Source organism: Triticum aestivum, chromosome 1A (assembly GCF_018294505.1).
Source record: "Triticum aestivum cultivar Chinese Spring chromosome 1A, IWGSC CS RefSeq v2.1, whole genome shotgun sequence".
Taxonomy (NCBI): domain Eukaryota; kingdom Viridiplantae; phylum Streptophyta; class Magnoliopsida; order Poales; family Poaceae; genus Triticum; species Triticum aestivum.
In genome coordinates this window covers 578,124,347-578,142,594 of record NC_057794.1, presented here as the reverse complement: position 1 = coordinate 578,142,594, position 18,248 = coordinate 578,124,347, and the positions used below count along the sequence as shown (strand labels likewise).

General features: G+C 41.2%; 1 protein-coding gene across 1 annotated transcript; it reads left to right on the top strand.

Moving 5' to 3' along the window:
• Positions 1-14,930: 14,930 nt before the first annotated feature.
• On the top strand, positions 14,931-17,964 carry LOC123069364 (probable auxin efflux carrier component 3b). Its single transcript, XM_044492204.1, has 5 exons — positions 14,931-16,268; positions 16,423-16,687; positions 16,767-17,010; positions 17,144-17,220; positions 17,503-17,964. The coding sequence occupies exons 1-5, from the start codon at positions 15,125-15,127 to the stop codon at positions 17,570-17,572; spliced, it is 1,800 nt and encodes a 599-aa protein (XP_044348139.1). The 5' UTR covers positions 14,931-15,124; the 3' UTR covers positions 17,573-17,964.
• Positions 17,965-18,248: the final 284 nt, after the last annotated feature.

Here is an 18,248-nt window from a genome sequence, read left to right as displayed (position 1 = left end):
GCATACCTGCTTCACCAACTCCCACAAAGGGGGAGGCATCAAGCTCAAAAATTATAAAGAAGGAAGAATCCCCAAAATATAAGACATATCAAGAATGCCTTCTAAAGGGGCTTGACCCTTTAGACAGTGAATACATAGATCAAGAAATGGATAAAAGGTTTGAAGAATTTTCAAAGATAATAAAGAAAGAATTAAAGGAGGAAATATTAAAAGAATTAAGGCAAGAAATGGATGAAAAATTTGAGGAAATAAAGAAAGAATATGATGAAAAATATGATTTCAATCTGATAAATGATGATGATCATATGGACATAGCAGGGCATGGGCAGCGGCCAGAATAAAGCCCAAACTGCATATATTGATATTGCTATCAATTATTCGGGCGCGGAGGACCTATACCCGACCCGAATATTGATAGAAATTCCCATAATAGATCCTTTAAATATTGATAAGGTATTATCAATTATATGGGCAGGGAGGACCCCCCTGTAAAAAAAATCTATATATATAAATTAAATTAAGCAATGTCTAACATTTAAGCAAGTTAAATTAAATTTAAATTAAATGAATAAGCAGTGGTGAATATTTAAGAAGCCTTGGCATGTATGTACGCATACACTGACACAAGGATTTCTAAAGAAGAGCTACCTATCTGAAGGCATGAAGAAGTGCATCGCTGGCAAGCGAAGAAGAAAAGAAGAGCCAGCCAATTATTCACCGAGAGACAATGCCACGTGAAGAAAGCAAAGATTCCTGAAGATCGAAGCTTGTCGGCACTCTCTCACACTTTTCTATATTATTAGAAGGACACGCGTGTACCCTAGTAAGACACGTATGCATGCTACCGTGTGTAAAATAAGTGAAGGAAGGCTCCCGAAGGCCACCTTGCAGCCACCCCTCACGGCTATAAAAGGAGACGCTGCGCTCAACAACAAGGAGACACAAGAGACGGGAGAGCACGGAGCACTCAAAGCATCGAGACTCTCCACCAGAGTACCACTTCCTTTGTAGTCTAGCCACCACCATCACTAGTAGAATAGCCAAGAAGGCGATTAGTTCGCCAAGAGTTTGAAGGTAATTTCCTAGTTGTGTGTAATCCCTTCGGGGCCTCCCGAAAGGGAAAACCATATGTAAATTATGTTGTTGAAATGATGTAGTTTCTTGGTTTCACTTAGTGCTTTTATTTATGAATTTATGGGACGAGTTCTTATGCTAGGGATCCTATAGGAGAAACCTCTGCGTGTGTAGTTCTCTGTGTAGCCAGAGTGGCGTTTGAATGAGAACCTTGTGGCCGTAGAGAAGTGTTCCCTTCGGGTGGAACTGCCTGGGAAGACGATAGGAATTTACCCCATAAATTTGCAATTAAAACTGCTAAGTGAACGTAACTAGCTACATCTGACGCAACATAATGAAAAATATGGTGAGTACTGAGTAGGATTTTACACCTTTGCGCACATCGCCGGACGAATTGTTGGCCTCGCCAGCCTCTAAATAGATCCTGCATTAAATATATAATCAAGTTAGAACGTGAAGGTAATCATATTGAATTAAATATTGTTGTGAATAGTGGAATACTATTCCAAATAGTGTACTCAATAGTGGAGCACTATTGTGAATAGTGCCCTACCTAGTGAATAGTAAATACTATTCAAGATAAAAAGAATACATGTCTACCACTTCTACCTAATCCCAAATTAACTTAATATAAATCTAATCACATATTAAGCTATATAAAAATTAAAATATTTTCCTATATATTGTTGGTATCAGGTCCAGCGTTTAATCATTGAAAGGTTAAAATATTTAAACTTAGAAGTTAGCGCAGGTAAAGTAATTAATACTAAGGAAAATCTAAATATAAGGTGTAGAGTAAATCCTTCTGAAGAGCATATCTGGCATTCATCTCATAGCCAGTTAAATACGGTTGTCGATTTGATATATAACTTTTACATATCTTGGGGAAAAAGACAAGATAATTTAGACCAAAAATTTGAAAGTTTATTCAAAGAATACCAAAAGCTTGCTGATAAGTATTCAGGTTTGAATAATAAAATTGATCTAGCTTTACATAAGCCAGAGGAAGCAAAAGCAAGACAGAATACAGTTTCCAAGAATAACGATTATATTAAAGAAGAAGTGTTATCAATAGGCCGTTACTTAAGTAAAGGCAAAGAGTCACTCACGCGCACTGATTCAAGACAAGATATACTTGAAATAAAAAAGTTGGTGCAAGAGGTTAAAACCTTGATTATCTCATAATTATATGACCGAATATACTCAAGCATTAAACGAGGTAGCTAAATACCTGTCACCTCCTGTCGGGTTTTCAGATCACGACTCTCCAAAAGAAGATTCCAAAGTAATAATAAGACAAAATAACACAATCATCCAACTATTAATTCAAGTATTAGATAAGCTAAAAAGTGTTCAAAGCAACAAAGAAATTGTGTTATCATCATCTGGAATAGTTGCCTCTACTAGAAATATTAATTCAGAAAAATGGACGTATCTAAAGTCTTCCTTAGACGAGACAAAACTCTCCAATTAGTAAGGCAAGATTCAAGACCTCTAGCTATGAAGCATAGGCTATCTTGCAAAGCTGATGATATTGATAGCATTGAAGAAGTTATAGATATACAAAGAGATCTAGAAAGATATCAAAAAGATACCCTGAGAAAAATAAAGCCGCAACAAGTATACCACATGGGAATGTTTGAAAGTAAGAGTGGTCTATACAGAATATCTCGAGAAGTAGAATTAAGCGTGTTAACACATCCAGTAGATTTAAGAATTGTAAGCAAAAATATTGAAAATGAATTAAAATATTGTGGTTACAAATATATTCATCAAGGCATGTATATCATAGGAGTCAAAGGTATGACAAGGAAGAAATTAGGTGCGAAGGTTTTGATAACTTTATTAGACAGAAGATGGGAATCTGTAGATAAAGCAGCATTAGGATTTTTGGAAGGAGACATGAATGAAAATAGATTAATAACCTATATAGCTCCAGACCTAATGATGCCCGTAAAAGAATTTATTGAAAAAATGAGTTTTGGTTTCCAAACTAAAGGTTATGAAGATTTTAAAGGAACAAATTTGCTAGTAAGTATAGAATTTATAGGAAGGCTCACTAATAGAAGTAGCTCCAGATATAGAGTGAATGTGAATGATGTAATTGATAGTATGCAATCAAAAGGTATTAAATTTATGAATCCTCTTAAAATTGGCTCTGAAGAAAGAGCAGGAGAAGAATGGAAGATAGGAGAATTAATAGAGAAAAAAGAATTAAAGCAACCTGAAAACTACATAAGCTATCAAAATTGTGAAGGAAGTAGCAGTATTCGATTTATGAACTATAAAGCTGCATCAATAGAAGACTCTGAATCATTTATGTCAGAATCGGAAATTACTGATGATAAGAATAAAGGTATATCTGAATGTATGGAAAAGGCTAATTTAGATGATGAAATAATTCATTGGGAAAAGAAGCTAAAGCATATTGAATGGGAATATAGTCATTCTATGACAAAGGATTGGCCAAAAATTAGAGAAAGAGAACTATTTATCATCAGAGAAATTGCAAGGTTAAAGAAACTAAAAAACCATAAAATGTCTGCCACTAGTAGTTCCAGCATGGAAGATAAAATTATAGCATCCGCAGAAAGAAAAGCAAATGCTATTATTAATAAAAATTCTATCAATAATAATAATAATAATAATAATAATAAAGATAAGAATATTATTCAAAAAGAAGAAATTGTTAGTGAAGAAGAGCAATGGGATATCAATAATAAGTTATTATTAGAAAGTTATGAGGAAGAGGAAGAATTAATAAAAGAAATGTGGTTAGAAGATGAAAGATATGATGATTCAGAACAAAATAGTGATTTCTATAACTCACTAGATGATGTGGGACTACATAATTTAGAGAATGCAATGGAAGCCATGGAAGTAGAAAGTAGTGGTAAAAGAAGAAGGGGATATGGTGAATCATCTGTAAAAAGAGAAGGAGAAAGAGAGAGAGCTACCAGGACAGCTGGACAATGGCCTCCAGAAAAAGATGATTACCAGCCTACATATATCCCAGGACAATATAGATACATGGGTACTAAAAGAAGAGATTTTGAAAAACCAGTGCAATTCCAAAATTATAAAAATGATGGTGATATATTAAACCTAGCAGCTCATGACCCAATAGATTGGCCGAATATAATCAGCATATGGAAAGGTTTAATAGTACAAAAATATATACAAAATCAGTATAGCATAGGCACTAAGGTAGAAGATATGTTAACATATCTTGAAACATTTTTAGGAGAATCTGTAAAAGTTCTTTGGGAACAATGGGTAGAATCATACCCTAGTCAATATGAAGAATTAAAAAGGGCAGGAAGTAACCCTAATAACTTTGCGAATGTTATCTCAAATATGATCATAGCAGAAGATCCTGAATTAGGACATACCTCATTGCAAAATGAAAGGTTAAGAGAAATAGAAAAATTAACATTAACTAGCTGGAAAGGTATTAAAGAATTTTCTCAGCATTATTTGTATAATGCTACTACTGCTAAACAAGGTTTTAATGTAGGCGTAGTAGAAAGATATTTTAATAAGTTGCCTGACCCCCTAGGGTCAATAATATTTGAAGAATATAAAAAGGAAACGGCGGGAAATGTGGTAAATATATCTCAAGCTGTAACATTTGTTTTCAAACAATTAAGAAAGGTATGTACGAGTATTCAAGCCCAAAGATCTATGAAGAAATCAGATTATAATTTTTGTAATAATATTGTCCAAATACCACTTACATATGGAGAAGAAAGGCATAGGAAAAACAAATATTATAAACCACAAAGGAAAGATAATAGAAATTTTAGAACAAAGAAAAGATATTTCTTAAGAAGATCAGACAATAGAGCCCCATTCTTGCATAAAAGAAATGTAATAAGATACAATCCTAAGAAAACCTATGATAAAACATGCAGGTGTTTCATATGTAACTCACCAGATCATCTAAGTAGAACTTGCCCTAATAAAGACCAGAAAAGATACTCTAGCAAATATGAAGAACAAGAGAGGGTATTAATTATAGATAGTGTTAATGAAAATATATTAGTATGTGATGATGAAATAAAAGACGATGAGTCAATATATTCAATTATAGAAACAGATGAAGTAGAAAATGAGGCTCCAGAATATGAATCAAGTGAAGATGAAATAGACCTAATAGATGACTTAGCCGGTTTAAAAGTTGAAATGATGAACCAAGTAGATTGTGAACATGATTGGATTAGAGGAAAAGGTGATTATAACATAAAATGTGCTTTCTGCATATATTATCCAAGCCAAGATAATAGGTTTACATGTAGCTTGTGTTTAAAACAAGCATGTGCCTCATGTCTAAGAGCCAATAATCAAAAGTGGAGACAAGAGATAGAATTAGAACCAGAAGAGCGAATATTATCCAGTAGGGTTAGAAATTTAGAAAATAGAATAAATAAGCTAGAAGCAGAGCTAGAAAAACTTAAAGATGAGTTAGAAAATAGTAAACAGGAAAATGATAATGTTCCAAAAAACACAGAAATGAAAGAGCAAATGATAACAGTAAGGGATAAAAAAGGAGACAAATTAATACAATTGAAAGATGCAATTACTAGTTTTGGAAACAAATATATTGTTCGATTACCATTCAAAGAAGTGTTAGGAATAAGGATCCCAGTTAAGATTGTTCTGAAGCCAAATATTTCATATAAAGTACTGGCACTATTAGATACTGGTTGCACTAAAAATATCATCCATGATAAATATTTTATGAGATGTCCCGAAATAGTTGAAACTATAGATGATAATAAAGCTGAAGTATCTACCGATATGTCAGGAATAAAGAAGATCCATAACCAGCTAGCATATAATATTGAAGCTTACATAAATGGCACAAAATATATAATAGATGAAATTACAATAAGAGATTTGTCAGTAATAAATGATGACATGATAATAGGGTTAAGATTTTTACAACAATCTTTACAAACCACAATCATACATGAAGAGGGGGTAACATTTATTCCTTATCAAGATAATGTTCCATACATATCTGAAGTGCGAAAACAAAGAAAGTCCTTGCAAAATGTAGAAATATCTAATGTAGATGATGAATATAGCACAAGTCCAGATTCCCTTGAATTTTGTAAAGACGAAGAACTTAGTGAGACCATAGAAGAATATCATATAGAAAATACATGTACTGAATGCATTGGGTTGCAATCATTCTCTCCAAACTGGTATAGAGATATAAAATCCAAAAAGGATATAGATAAGATTGTGCAAAGACTAGAAAGTATACAAATTATTGGAGAAATACCAATGAAACATTGGGATAAGAACTCTATAGTTTGCAAAATAAATATCATAAATCCAGATTATATAATTAAGTCAGGACCAATAGAAGCAACTCCTAAAGATATCGAAGAATTCAAAATGCATATTGAAGAGTTATTAAAGTTAAAAGCTATAAGAGAAAGCAGAAGCCCTCATCGATCTGCTGCTTTTATAGTTAGAAATCATGCTGAAGAAGTTAGAGGTAAATCTAGAATGGTAATTAATTTTAAAAGGCTTAATGATAATACAGTTGACGATGCATACAACATACCTAATAAACAGGAATGGATTAACAGAATACAAGGAAGTAAATATTTCTCTAAATTCGACTTAAAGGCAGGATTTTGGCAAGTAAAAATGGCTGAAGAATCTATTCCGTGGACAGCATTTACTTGTCCACAAGGCCATTATGAATGGCTAGTAATGCCATTAGGCCTAAAGAATGCACCTGCACTTTTTCAAAGAAAGATGCAAAATATATTTAATGAGAATCAAGCATTTATATTAGTATACGTAGATGATTTGTTAGTATTCTCAAAATCTTACAAAGAGCATATAGCCCATCTTGAAGTGTTCTTTCGAAAGGTAGAACAAAATGGGCTCATACTGTCCAAAAAGAAGATGGAAATCTGCAAAGAAAAAATAAATTTCCTTGGTCATGAAATAGGAGAAGGAAAGATATATCTACAAGATCATATTGCAAAGAAAATATTAGATTTTCCTGATAATATGAGTGATAAAAAGGTTTTGCAGCAATTCTTAGGAATTGTAAACTATGCACGAAACTATATAGATAACTTAGCAAAGCTAGCAGGACCTTTATATGCTAAATTAAGAAAAAATGGTCAAAGATACTTCAATTCTGAAGATATAAAATTAGTAAAGGCCATCAAGGAAAAGGTCAAGAATTTAAAACCCCTAGAATTGCCTCTAGAAGACAATTATTTTATAATTGAGACAGATGCATCTAAGGTAGGATGGGGTGCGATACTAAAACAAAAGCCCAATAAATACTCTCCTAAGGCAGACGAAAAAATATGCAGATATGCTTCAGGAAGTTACAAATTAAAGATGGTAAATAATATTGATAGAGAAATTCTTGCAGTTGTAAATGCAATAAATGCATTTAGGTTATATCTAGGATTTAAAGAATTTACAGTACGAACAGACTGTGAAGCCATATGCCGATATTACAATAAAATTAATAGTAAGAAAAGCTCAACCAGAAGATGGGTCTTATTTGAAGACACCATAGCTGGGAATGGTTATAAAGTTATTTTTGAGCATATTAAGGGGAAGGATAATACCTTACCTGACATATTTTCTCGTGCATCAAATTTGCAGGAATGAGGAAAGGATTATTCGCCAACAAGGATGAATATCTCTTCTTTGGAGAAGAAAATAGGCTGAAAATGTTTCAGCCAAATACATTCAATTTTAAGCCAAAATCCCATATTAAGCTCGATGAAGCTCAAAGATGCATATTGGATAACTTTTGGTTCCAATATACTCGCAAAAGAGAGGAACAAGGATATTTTTTATCAATTCTCAACAGTTTGGCTGAATATTTTAATGAATTAAACAAAAATGTGCCAAAGCCAGCAAAGGTTGAAATACCAAAAGGAGAAACTCTATATCTCATATTCGATGGAAATAAACCTGGCATATATTTGGAATGGGAAAATATTGTGGTTGAAAAAATAGATGCAAAAAGAAATGGACAAGATTTAACATTCAAAAGATATTACAGTATAGATGAGGCCTTACTTTGGGCAAGGAAGGTATTAGGACCAGATTATTATATTGACCCAAAGGCAAAAGACTATATCCAAATGAAAAGAGGCATACCTGCTTCACCAACTCCCACAAAGGGGGAGGCATCAAGCTCAAAAATTATAAAGAAGGAAGAATCCCCAAAATATAAGACATATCAAGAATGCCTTCTAAAGGGGCTTGACCCTTTAGACAGTGAATACATAGATCAAGAAATGGATAAAAGGTTTGAAGAATTTTCAAAGATAATAAAGAAAGAATTAAAGGAGGAAATATTAAAAGAATTAAGGCAAGAAATGGATGAAAAATTTGAGGAAATAAAGAAAGAATATGATGAAAAATATGATTTCAATCTGATAAATGATGATGATCATATGGACATAGCAGGGCATGGGCAGCGGCCAGAATAAAGCCCAAACTGCATATATTGATATTGCTATCAATTATTCGGGCGCGGAGGACCTATACCCGACCCGAATATTGATAGAAATTCCCATAATAGATCCTTTAAATATTGATAAGGTATTATCAATTATATGGGCAGGGAGGACCCCCCTGTAAAAAAAAATCTATATATATAAATTAAATTAAGCAATGTCTAACATTTAAGCAAGTTAAATTAAATTTAAATTAAATGAATAAGCAGTGGTGAATATTTAAGCAGCCTTGGCATGTATGTACGCATACACTGACACAAGGATTTCTAAAGAAGAGCTACCTATCTGAAGGCATGAAGAAGTGCATCGCTGGCAAGCGAAGAAGAAAAGAAGAGCCAGCCAATTATTCACCGAGAGACAATGCCACGTGAAGAAAGCAAAGATTCCTGAAGATCGAAGCTTGTCGGCACTCTCTCACACTTTTCTATATTATTAGAAGGACACGCGTGTACCCTAGTAAGACACGTATGCATGCTACCGTGTGTAAAATAAGTGAAGGAAGGCTCCCGAAGGCCACCTTGCAGCCACCCCTCACGGCTATAAAAGGAGACGCTGGGCTCAACAACAAGGAGACACAAGAGACGGGAGAGCACGGAGCACTCAAAGCATCGAGACTCTCCACCAGAGTACCACTTCCTTTGTAGTCTAGCCACCACCATCACTAGTAGAATAGCCAAGAAGGCGATTAGTTCGCCAAGAGTTTGAAGGTAATTTCCTAGTTGTGTGTAATCCCTTCGGGGCCTCCCGAAAGGGAAAACCATATGTAAATTATGTTGTTGAAATGATGTAGTTTCTTGGTTTCACTTAGTGCTTTTATTTATGAATTTATGGGACGAGTTCTTATGCTAGGGATCCTATAGGAGAAACCTCTGCGTGTGTAGTTCTCTGTGTAGCCAGAGTGGCGTTTGAATGAGAACCTTGTGGCCGTAGAGAAGTGTTCCCTTCGGGTGGAACTGCCTGGGAAGACGATAGGAATTTACCCCATAAATTTGCAATTAAAACTGCTAAGTGAACGTAACTAGCTACATCTGACGCAACATAATGAAAAATATGGTGAGTACTGAGTAGGATTTTACACCTTTGCGCACATCGCCGGACGAATTGTTGGCCTCGCCAGCCTCTAAATAGATCCTGCATTAAATATATAATCAAGTTAGAACGTGAAGGTAATCATATTGAATTAAATATTATTGTGAATAGTGGAATACTATTCCAAATAGTGTACTCAATAGTGGAGCACTATTGTGAATAGTGCCCTACCTAGTGAATAGTAAATACTATTCAAGATAAAAAGAATACCTGTCTACCACTTCTACCTAATCCCAAATTAACTTAATATAAATCTAATCACATATTAAGCTATATAAAAATTAATATTTTTTCTATATATTGTTGGTATCAGAGCCCGATAAAGCCCAAACTGCATATATTGATATTGCTATCAATTATTCGGGCGCGGAGGACCTATACCCGACCCGAATATTGATAGAAATTCCCATAATAGATCCTTTAAATATTGATAAGGTATTATCAATTATATGGGCAGGGACCCGAATATTGATAGAAATTCCCATAATAGATCCTTTAAATATTGATAAGGTATTATCAATTATATGGGCAGGGAGGACCCCCCTGTAAAAAAAATATCTATATATATAAATTAAATTAAGCAATGTCTAACATTTAAGCAAGTTAAATTAAATTTAAATTAAATGAATAAGCAGTGGTGAATATTTAAGCAGCCTTGGCATGTATGTACGCATACACTGACACAAGGATTCCTAAAGAAGAGCTACCTATCTGAAGGCATGAAGAAGTGCATCGCTGGCAAGCGAAGAAGAAAAGAAAAGCCAGCCAATTATTCACCGAGAGACAATGCCACGTGAAGAAAGCAAAGATTCCTGAAGATTGAAGCTTGTCGGCACTCTCTCACACTTTTCTATATTATTAGAAGGACACGCGTGTACCCTAGTAAGACACGTATGCATGCTACCGTGTGTAAAATAAGTGAAGGAAGGCTCCCGAAGGCCACCTTGCAGCCACCCCTCACGGCTATAAAAGGAGACGCTGGGCTCAACAACAAGGACACACAAGAGACGGGAGAGCACGGAGCACTCAAAGCATCGAGACTCTCCACCAGAGTACCACTTCCTTTGTAGTCTAGCCACCACCATCACTAGTAGAATAGCCAAGAAGGCGATTAGTTCGCCAAGAGTTTGAAGGTAATTTCCTAGTTGTGTGTAATCCCTTCGGGGCCTCCCGAAAGGGAAAACCATATGTAAATTATGCTGTTGAAATGATGTAGTTTCTTGGTTTCACTTAGTGCTTTTATTTATGAATTTATGGGACGAGTTCTTATGCTAGGGATCCTATAGGAGAAACCTCTGCGTGTGTAGTTCTCTGTGTAGCCAGAGTGGCGTTTGAATGAGAACCTTGTGGCCGTAGAGAAGTGTTCCCTTCGGGTGGAACTGCCTGGGAAGACGATAGGAATTTACCCCATAAATTTGCAATTAAAACTGCTAAGTGAACGTAACTAGCTACATCTGACGCAACATAATGAAAAATATGGTGAGTACTGAGTAGGATTTTACACCTTTGCGCACATCGCCGGACGAATTGTTGGCCTCGCCAGCCTCTAAATAGATCCTGCATTAAATATATAATCAAGTTAGAACGTGAAGGTAATCATATTGAATTAAATATTGTTGTGAATAGTGGAATACTATTCCAAATAGTGTACTCAATAGTGGAGCACTATTGTGAATAGTGCCCTACCTAGTGAATAGTAAATACTATTCAAGATAAAAAGAATACCTGTCTACCACTTCTACCTAATCCCAAATTAACTTAATATAAATCTAATCACATATTAAGCTAAATAAAAATTAATATTTTCCTATATATTGTCATCGGATCACGCGTGCACGGTGCACCGCCGCCCCGATTTTGCACGTGTTTGGTGTGACTTGTGACAAGAGAAGAAACGAGAGAAAGAAACACGAGGATGTCGATGGGAACATATCAGCGGCGCCGATCGATCGATCCTTCCATCGGCGCGTGGATTCCATCTGATCCGCACTGGCCGTGTGTCGTTCTACGTACTTGCCATTTTCGTCGGTTTGCCAGCATTTCCCGGAGCTGCCAGGCGGTGGTGCCGCTGCACGTACAGATATGCATGCATGGCTCACGGCAATGCAATATGTTATCAAAAGTCCTCGGGGAACGCCTACTCATAAAATGGATATACTACTTTTCCTATTACTACAAATACAAACAGATTCCAAGAAATAAATGCATATAGTGCATGGTCTTTGATTTTTTTTTAACACAGTACAGATGCAACCACTCATACATACGCGCATACACTTATCACTATAAACGCACACATGCACACCCTATCCATATATGCACTTTCGATAGACTGAGACGGCATATCATCTTGAGATTTACGAAGTCACCGTAGGCGTCTCGTCGTCGACGAGAACGTCTCTTTCCACTGAAAGCGCGACGCCGGAAATTCTGAAATAAATCCAGAAATGCAAGCACCACGACTTGAATCCTGATGGACTAGGATACCACTATCCCGCTAACCATCTAACCACAGGTTGGTTCGAAGAACCTAAGAAAAATGGATGCTCCTATGAAAAAAATAGCACTGACTATTTTTGTACAGGACTTGGTTTGTCCTTTACAAAAATTAACAAGCATATCAAAACCTAGGATTTAACATTATTTTCGCAATCCTTGGCAAATGAAAAGGTTATGCTTTTCACCTAGGCACACTTACGAATTTGTTCATTACTACAATCTAATATACTTCGTGAAAATACCGAGTATTTGGCAAAAAAATTACCACATTAGAGGTTGCCGTCCCACTGAACTACCACATTCAAGAAAGTGACTGATAACTACCAAAAAATTATAATTTTGTGACTAAAAACTACCATTTTTAAAAAATGACCAGTTTAGACGATTTAAACACATTTATGACATGCAGGACCCACCCATCAGGGTTGACGTGGCGGCAAAGTCAACTCCATTTATTTTGACCGTTATTACAAGTGGGGCCCACCTGTCAGCATCACTCTTCTTCTTCTTCCTCCTCCTCCTCCTCCTCCCTCTCTTTGCCATTTCCTCGAACACCTTGTGTGCACCCGCAAGCTACCTCCGCCGTCCTCCATTGCTGGCGCTCACCTCTCCCCATGCCTTGATTATGTTTGGATTGGGAGAGCTCGTGCTGCCCAACCACTCCGGCGACCACCTCTCCCCCTCGCGTCACTCCGGCGAGGTCACCTCTGCCGGCGACAACCGCCACCAGCACGCACGAACCAACCTAGCCAGTACTCGCCTTGGTTCGAGCTCCCACATGAGCTCCTGGGGCTCTTCGTCGCCCGCCTCCCGCTCCTCCATGCAGGTGCAGCCGGCCCGCACGGCCAGGTGTGCCAGACGCCACCGAACTCGTGCGCCTCATTGAGGAGCTGGAGGAGGCTTTGCCTTGGTCCGGGCTCCCACATGAGCTCCTAGGGCTCTTCGTCGCCCGCTTCCCGTACTTCGTGCAGGTGCAGCCGGCGCACGCGGCCACGGCGCCAGACGCTGCCAAGCTCGTGTGCCTCGTCGAGGAGCTGCAGGAGTGTGACTCCTTCCTGCGCACCAAGTTGCTCGAGCACAAGATCCTCAAGGAGGCCGTCGTCGACAAGCTACGTCGGCTGGTGGCGCCGACGGCCTCGGAGAAAATTCCGTCAGCTTCGGCGGCCGCTTCCACAGTTCCAGCCACCGTGGTTGCGCCGCCATTCCAGTCCCCAACCAACGCCAGGGAGGTGTTGCGCCAGGGCGTCACCATGGAGGATTTTGGAGCTCAAGCCCGGGTGCACGCGAGGTGTTCAAGGAAATGCCAAAGAGAGAGAGAGAGGAGGAGGAGGAAGATTGCTGCTGACAGGTGGGCCCCACTTGTAATAACAGTCAATGTAACGGTCAAAATAAATGGAGTTGACTTTGCCGCCACATCAGCTCGCGTTTGGGTCCCGCATGTCATAAACATGTTTAAATCGTCTAAACTGGTCATTTTTGAAAAGTGGTAGTTTTTAGTCACAAAATTAGAAATTTTTGGTAGTTATCAGTCACTTTTTTGAATGTGGTAGTTCAGTAGGACGGCAACCCTAATGTGGTAGGTTTTTGTCAAATACTCGAAAATACCTCTCCAGTCTATAAATGTTCGTTCAAGATGTTCAGATACTATGGATGACTATTCCCTGTCCTTTGGTAGATTCATCATCTAATCCTAACACAACGGCAGAATTTATAGAAATGACGATGCAAAATAGCTGAAAAACACAGCTAATAAATAATAATACATACTCTTCATGTTCCAGAATATAAGGCATATTTTGACTGCCCAGATTCATGTTTTGACTGTAATTTTCTCATGCAATATTTAGTCAATAGTCATCACATCTTACAAAAAAAACAATTCAACGCAAACGAATGATGTCCATTTTTTCTATGATAAACAACACACAAAGGTTATTTGTACTGAAAATAGGGTTGCAGATTTCTTAGCCAAACTTTCGAGTAGAGAGCACCTGACCTACTTTTGGTTATAGGATGCCCCATATGTAATGTTACAGTCTTATTACCTACAGAATTTAGAAGGACCTTGATAGATGCCACACATGTGGCACGGACACGTGTGATCCTGATAAGTTTAGTGACGCGATGATGACAACTTTCGTATGACAACTTCAGTTGTAAAAAACGTCAAGGTCGGAATGCTTCATGCCGCATGGGTGGCACTTACCATTTGAGATTCAAAATCAGCAGCGTCTATTCTTTGGCTACATTGGTGAGTTCCTTCTTCGGTGGAAGATCTCATGCATCACGCGCTTTGCTACACATACAACTTTATGGTGAATTTCGTCTATTTTGTAGACGCATGCATCTAATGCCCTAGATACGCAGAGTATCAACATCTTAGAAATGCCCTAGAAACATACATGCATACATTAACACGGAAAGCATCCCACCGCAAAACCCAAAAAATATCTAGCCGCGAAAAGGCAGAGGTCAAACAGACGTTCCTTATCAGCATTTCAGTTTCTGGTTCGACAGCTCGTTGTGACGAAAATGCAGAAAGAAACGCGTTGTATTTTTTAAAATATTTTTTAGTCTAAAGAAACACGTTGTAAGTTGAAAGGTTTCATCGTGAGATGAAAAGAGGGAAAGAAACACGAGGCAAAAACCCACTTGGGATTTGATGTGATTTACCGTTCGGAATGCCTCGCGGGCCTCGGTCGAGATGCAGACCCGGCCCACGGTATAAATAGTCCCCACCCGCGCGTGCCGCAAAACTCAACCCAGGAGCACGGACACACCGCACTGCCCGCGATCCACTCGCTCTCCATCGATTTGCATGCAACCGACTCCAGATCGATCCCTCCACTGATCGCCCAGTCAAAGATCGCTCGGCCGGCGGCGCGGTGATCGTCGTCGTCGGAGGAGGAGGAGCAAGTCCTGTACGTGGCCAGCTGGGCGGCGCCATGATCTCGTGGCATGATCTGTACACGGTGCTGACGGCGATGGTGCCGCTGTACGTGGCGATGATCCTGGCGTACGGCTCGGTGCGGTGGTGGGGGGTGATCACGGCGGACCAGTGCGCCGGGATCAACCGCTTCGTCGCCGTCTTCGCCGTCCCGCTGCTCTCCTTCAAGGTCATCTCCGGCAGCAACCTGTACGCCATGGACCTGCGCTTCGCCGCCGCCGATACGCTGCAGAAGCTCCTCGTCCTCGCCTCGCTCGCCGTGTGGTCCCGCCTCCCCGTCCCCTTCGCCGGGCTCGACTGGTCCATCACGCTCTTCTCCTCCGCGACGATGCCCAACACGCTCATCATGGGCATCCCGCTCCTCGTCGCCATGTACGGCCGCCACGCCGGCGACCTCATGGTGCAGATCGTCGTCCTCCAGTGCATCATCTGGTGCACGCTGCTTCTCTTCCTCTTCGAGTTCCGCGCCGCGCGCCTGCTCATCTCGGGGAGGTTCCCGGCCGCCGCCGTCGCCGACGTGCGCGTCGACCCGGACGTCGTGTCGCTCGACGGAAGCCACGCCGAGGCGCAGGCCGAGGTCGCGCCCGACGGGAGCATGCGCGTCGTCGTGCGCCGGTCCGCGGCGTCGCTCTCCCGCCGCTCCCTCCTCAACGGCGCCGCGGCGGGGATGCCGTCGCCGGCGCGCGAGTCGAGCGTGACCGGCGTGGAGATCTTCTCGGTGAGCTCGTCGCGGAACCACACGCCCAGGGGCTCCTCCAGCTTCACCCACGGCGACTTCTCCGCGACCACGGGAGGCGGCGGCGGCGCCGCCGCGCCTGCTCTGCCGCCGCCGCCGCCGCCGCACGGCGCGGTGCGCGCGTCCAGCTTCGGCGCGGCCGACCTGTTCTCGCTGCACTCGTCGCGGCAGCACACGCCGAGGCCGTCGGCCAGCTACGACGAGCACGCGCCGCGGGGCAGATCGACGGCGGCCGTGGCGCCGGTCGAGGACCCCAAGGACAACGTGCACATGTTCGACTGGAGCTCCGGCGCGTCCGGCGCGTCCGAGGTGAGCGGCCTGCCGGTCTTGCGCAGCAGCGCCAAGGAAAGCGGCCGCCGGCGTACCCCCTCCGACGCGACGTCCACCAACTCCGACTCCTCCAGATGTACGCCCATCAGTCTCTCTCCACATCCCCAAACTGACCCCGCCTTATCAGTATCTGATCACCTCACAAACGCGCACACGTAGCCGAACGTGAACGAAAACCTCTCTTTTGCTCAAAAATTTAAAAAAAAACTCGAGCGTGAACTTTGTTGCAGTGAACCGGACGGGAGCGGCCGGCGTCGAGCGCGTCATTTCTGAGGCGGCAGCGCAGGAGTCGCTGGAGAGGCTGGAGGCCGGCACGGAGGCGACGGAGAAGGAGCAGGAGCAGGATGAGACGAAGAAGGTCGGCGACGAGGTGGGAAAGCCGCCGGCGAGCGTGATGCTGCGGCTGATCCTGACCATGGTGTGGCGCCGGCTGATCCGGAACCCCAACACTTACGCCAGCGTCGTCGGCCTCGTCTGGTCACTCATCGAGTTCCGGTACGTGATCCATTTCTTCTTCTTCGATCGACCGGTGATGATCAGTCATGACGACGGCCGTGCCGACTCGTCGCCGCAGGTACCACGTCACGATGCCGGCGATCGTGGCCAAGTCCATCTCCATCCTCTCCGACGCGGGGCTGGGGATGGCCATGTTCAGCCTGGGGCTGTTCATGGCCCTGCAGCCCAAGCTCATCGCCTGCGGCAAATCCGCGGCGGCGTCCACCATGGCCGTCCGCTTCCTGCTCGGCCCCGCGGTCATGGCCGTCTCCTCCGCCGCCGTCGGCCTCCGAGGCACGCTGCTGCGCATCGCCGTTGTCCAGGTACGTGGCTGGTGCGTACGAATATATGATTCCAGTACAACACAATACATGACGATGACAATTCCAACAAAGTACGTACGTAATTCTCAAAAACCAAAGTACGTACGTGACATGTTGCCATGTATGTACGTAGGCCACTCTGCCGCAAGGGATCGTGCCGTTCGTCTTCGCCAAAGAGTACAACCTCCATGCCGCCATTCTGTGCACCGGGTAAGCCAAGAACAATCAGTATCAAATATCTCCCCCAGTAAGAATTACTCTATCTTTTCATATAACTTTATAATAAAAATACGCCGGTCAAAATCAAGAGAGGAAATGGGATAGGGCTCGACGCGTCGTCGAGAAACGTACCATTGGGGAAAAATTCTAATCCGAGACCAATTATGGGACGAAAACCTGATAGCACTCTAAGCATACCTGAAATGGAGAATGCCCTAATATGATCAAGAATTTAGGTTCACGCCATTTATTTTCTATTTTGCCTTTCTACAGGGTCATATTTGGCATGCTAATAGCCCTTCCGATCGTCCTGCTCTACTACATCATCCTTGGGCTGCTATGACGGACGACTCGCCATGAACGAAATGTTCTCCCGCGTCGGAGATCAAATTGACGCAGGGGTTCCGACGCAAGATTGGTTCGGCCTAGTTTAATTGCTCTTATGCTATAGATGCAAAATGCAGCGCTGAGTTTGAATTCCCTCCATTCACAAATCATAAGGATGTGCGGCGCGTGAAGCTGATTGGCCTAGATTAGTGGGAGTCAAAGAAAACAGTTCGCACATGTTTGAAGCACAGAAGTTTAGCGAACTTCGGTTATTTCCTATTGTAACATGAAATAAACCCCGATGGCTAGTATAGTTTGTTAATTAGGGATTAAGTATACAAAGTTGTTGTGTTTTCCATACATATTTGGCAGTTAAGAAAGAGATGAGGAGAAGTTATGTTTGTTTTTCGGTAACATGGTGAAATCAGAGGAGCTGGAGAGGAGGACATTTGCCCATTCCCACATGTGTGGGAATGGTTTAACAATATCCAGAGGGTATTCCCCATTACCACCTTGAGGCAAGACACACAAACACAAGTGCTCGTTGTTATGTTGACACATCCACATCCTAGAAACTAGTCTCCTATCCCCTGCAGCCCCACGGGACCCAATGAATTTTTTTGGGATGCATGTGCATTGTAAGGTGGAGGATGGAGATCATCGGATCAGTGAATGTGGAAAGTGGCATCGAT

What these genes read in the sequence shown, in the direction of transcription:
- LOC123069364 (XM_044492204.1), top strand. Translation starts at nt 15,125, where the DNA reads ATGATCTCGTGGCATGATCTGTACACGGTGCTGACGGCGATGGTGCCG. An exon ending in TGGTCACTCATCGAGTTCCG is followed by an intron (nt 16,688 to 16,766) that starts GTACGTGATCCA and finishes TCGTCGCCGCAG; the next exon opens with GTACCACGTCACGATGCCGG. An exon ending in GCCGCCATTCTGTGCACCGG is followed by an intron (nt 17,221 to 17,502) that starts GTAAGCCAAGAA and finishes GCCTTTCTACAG; the next exon opens with GGTCATATTTGGCATGCTAA.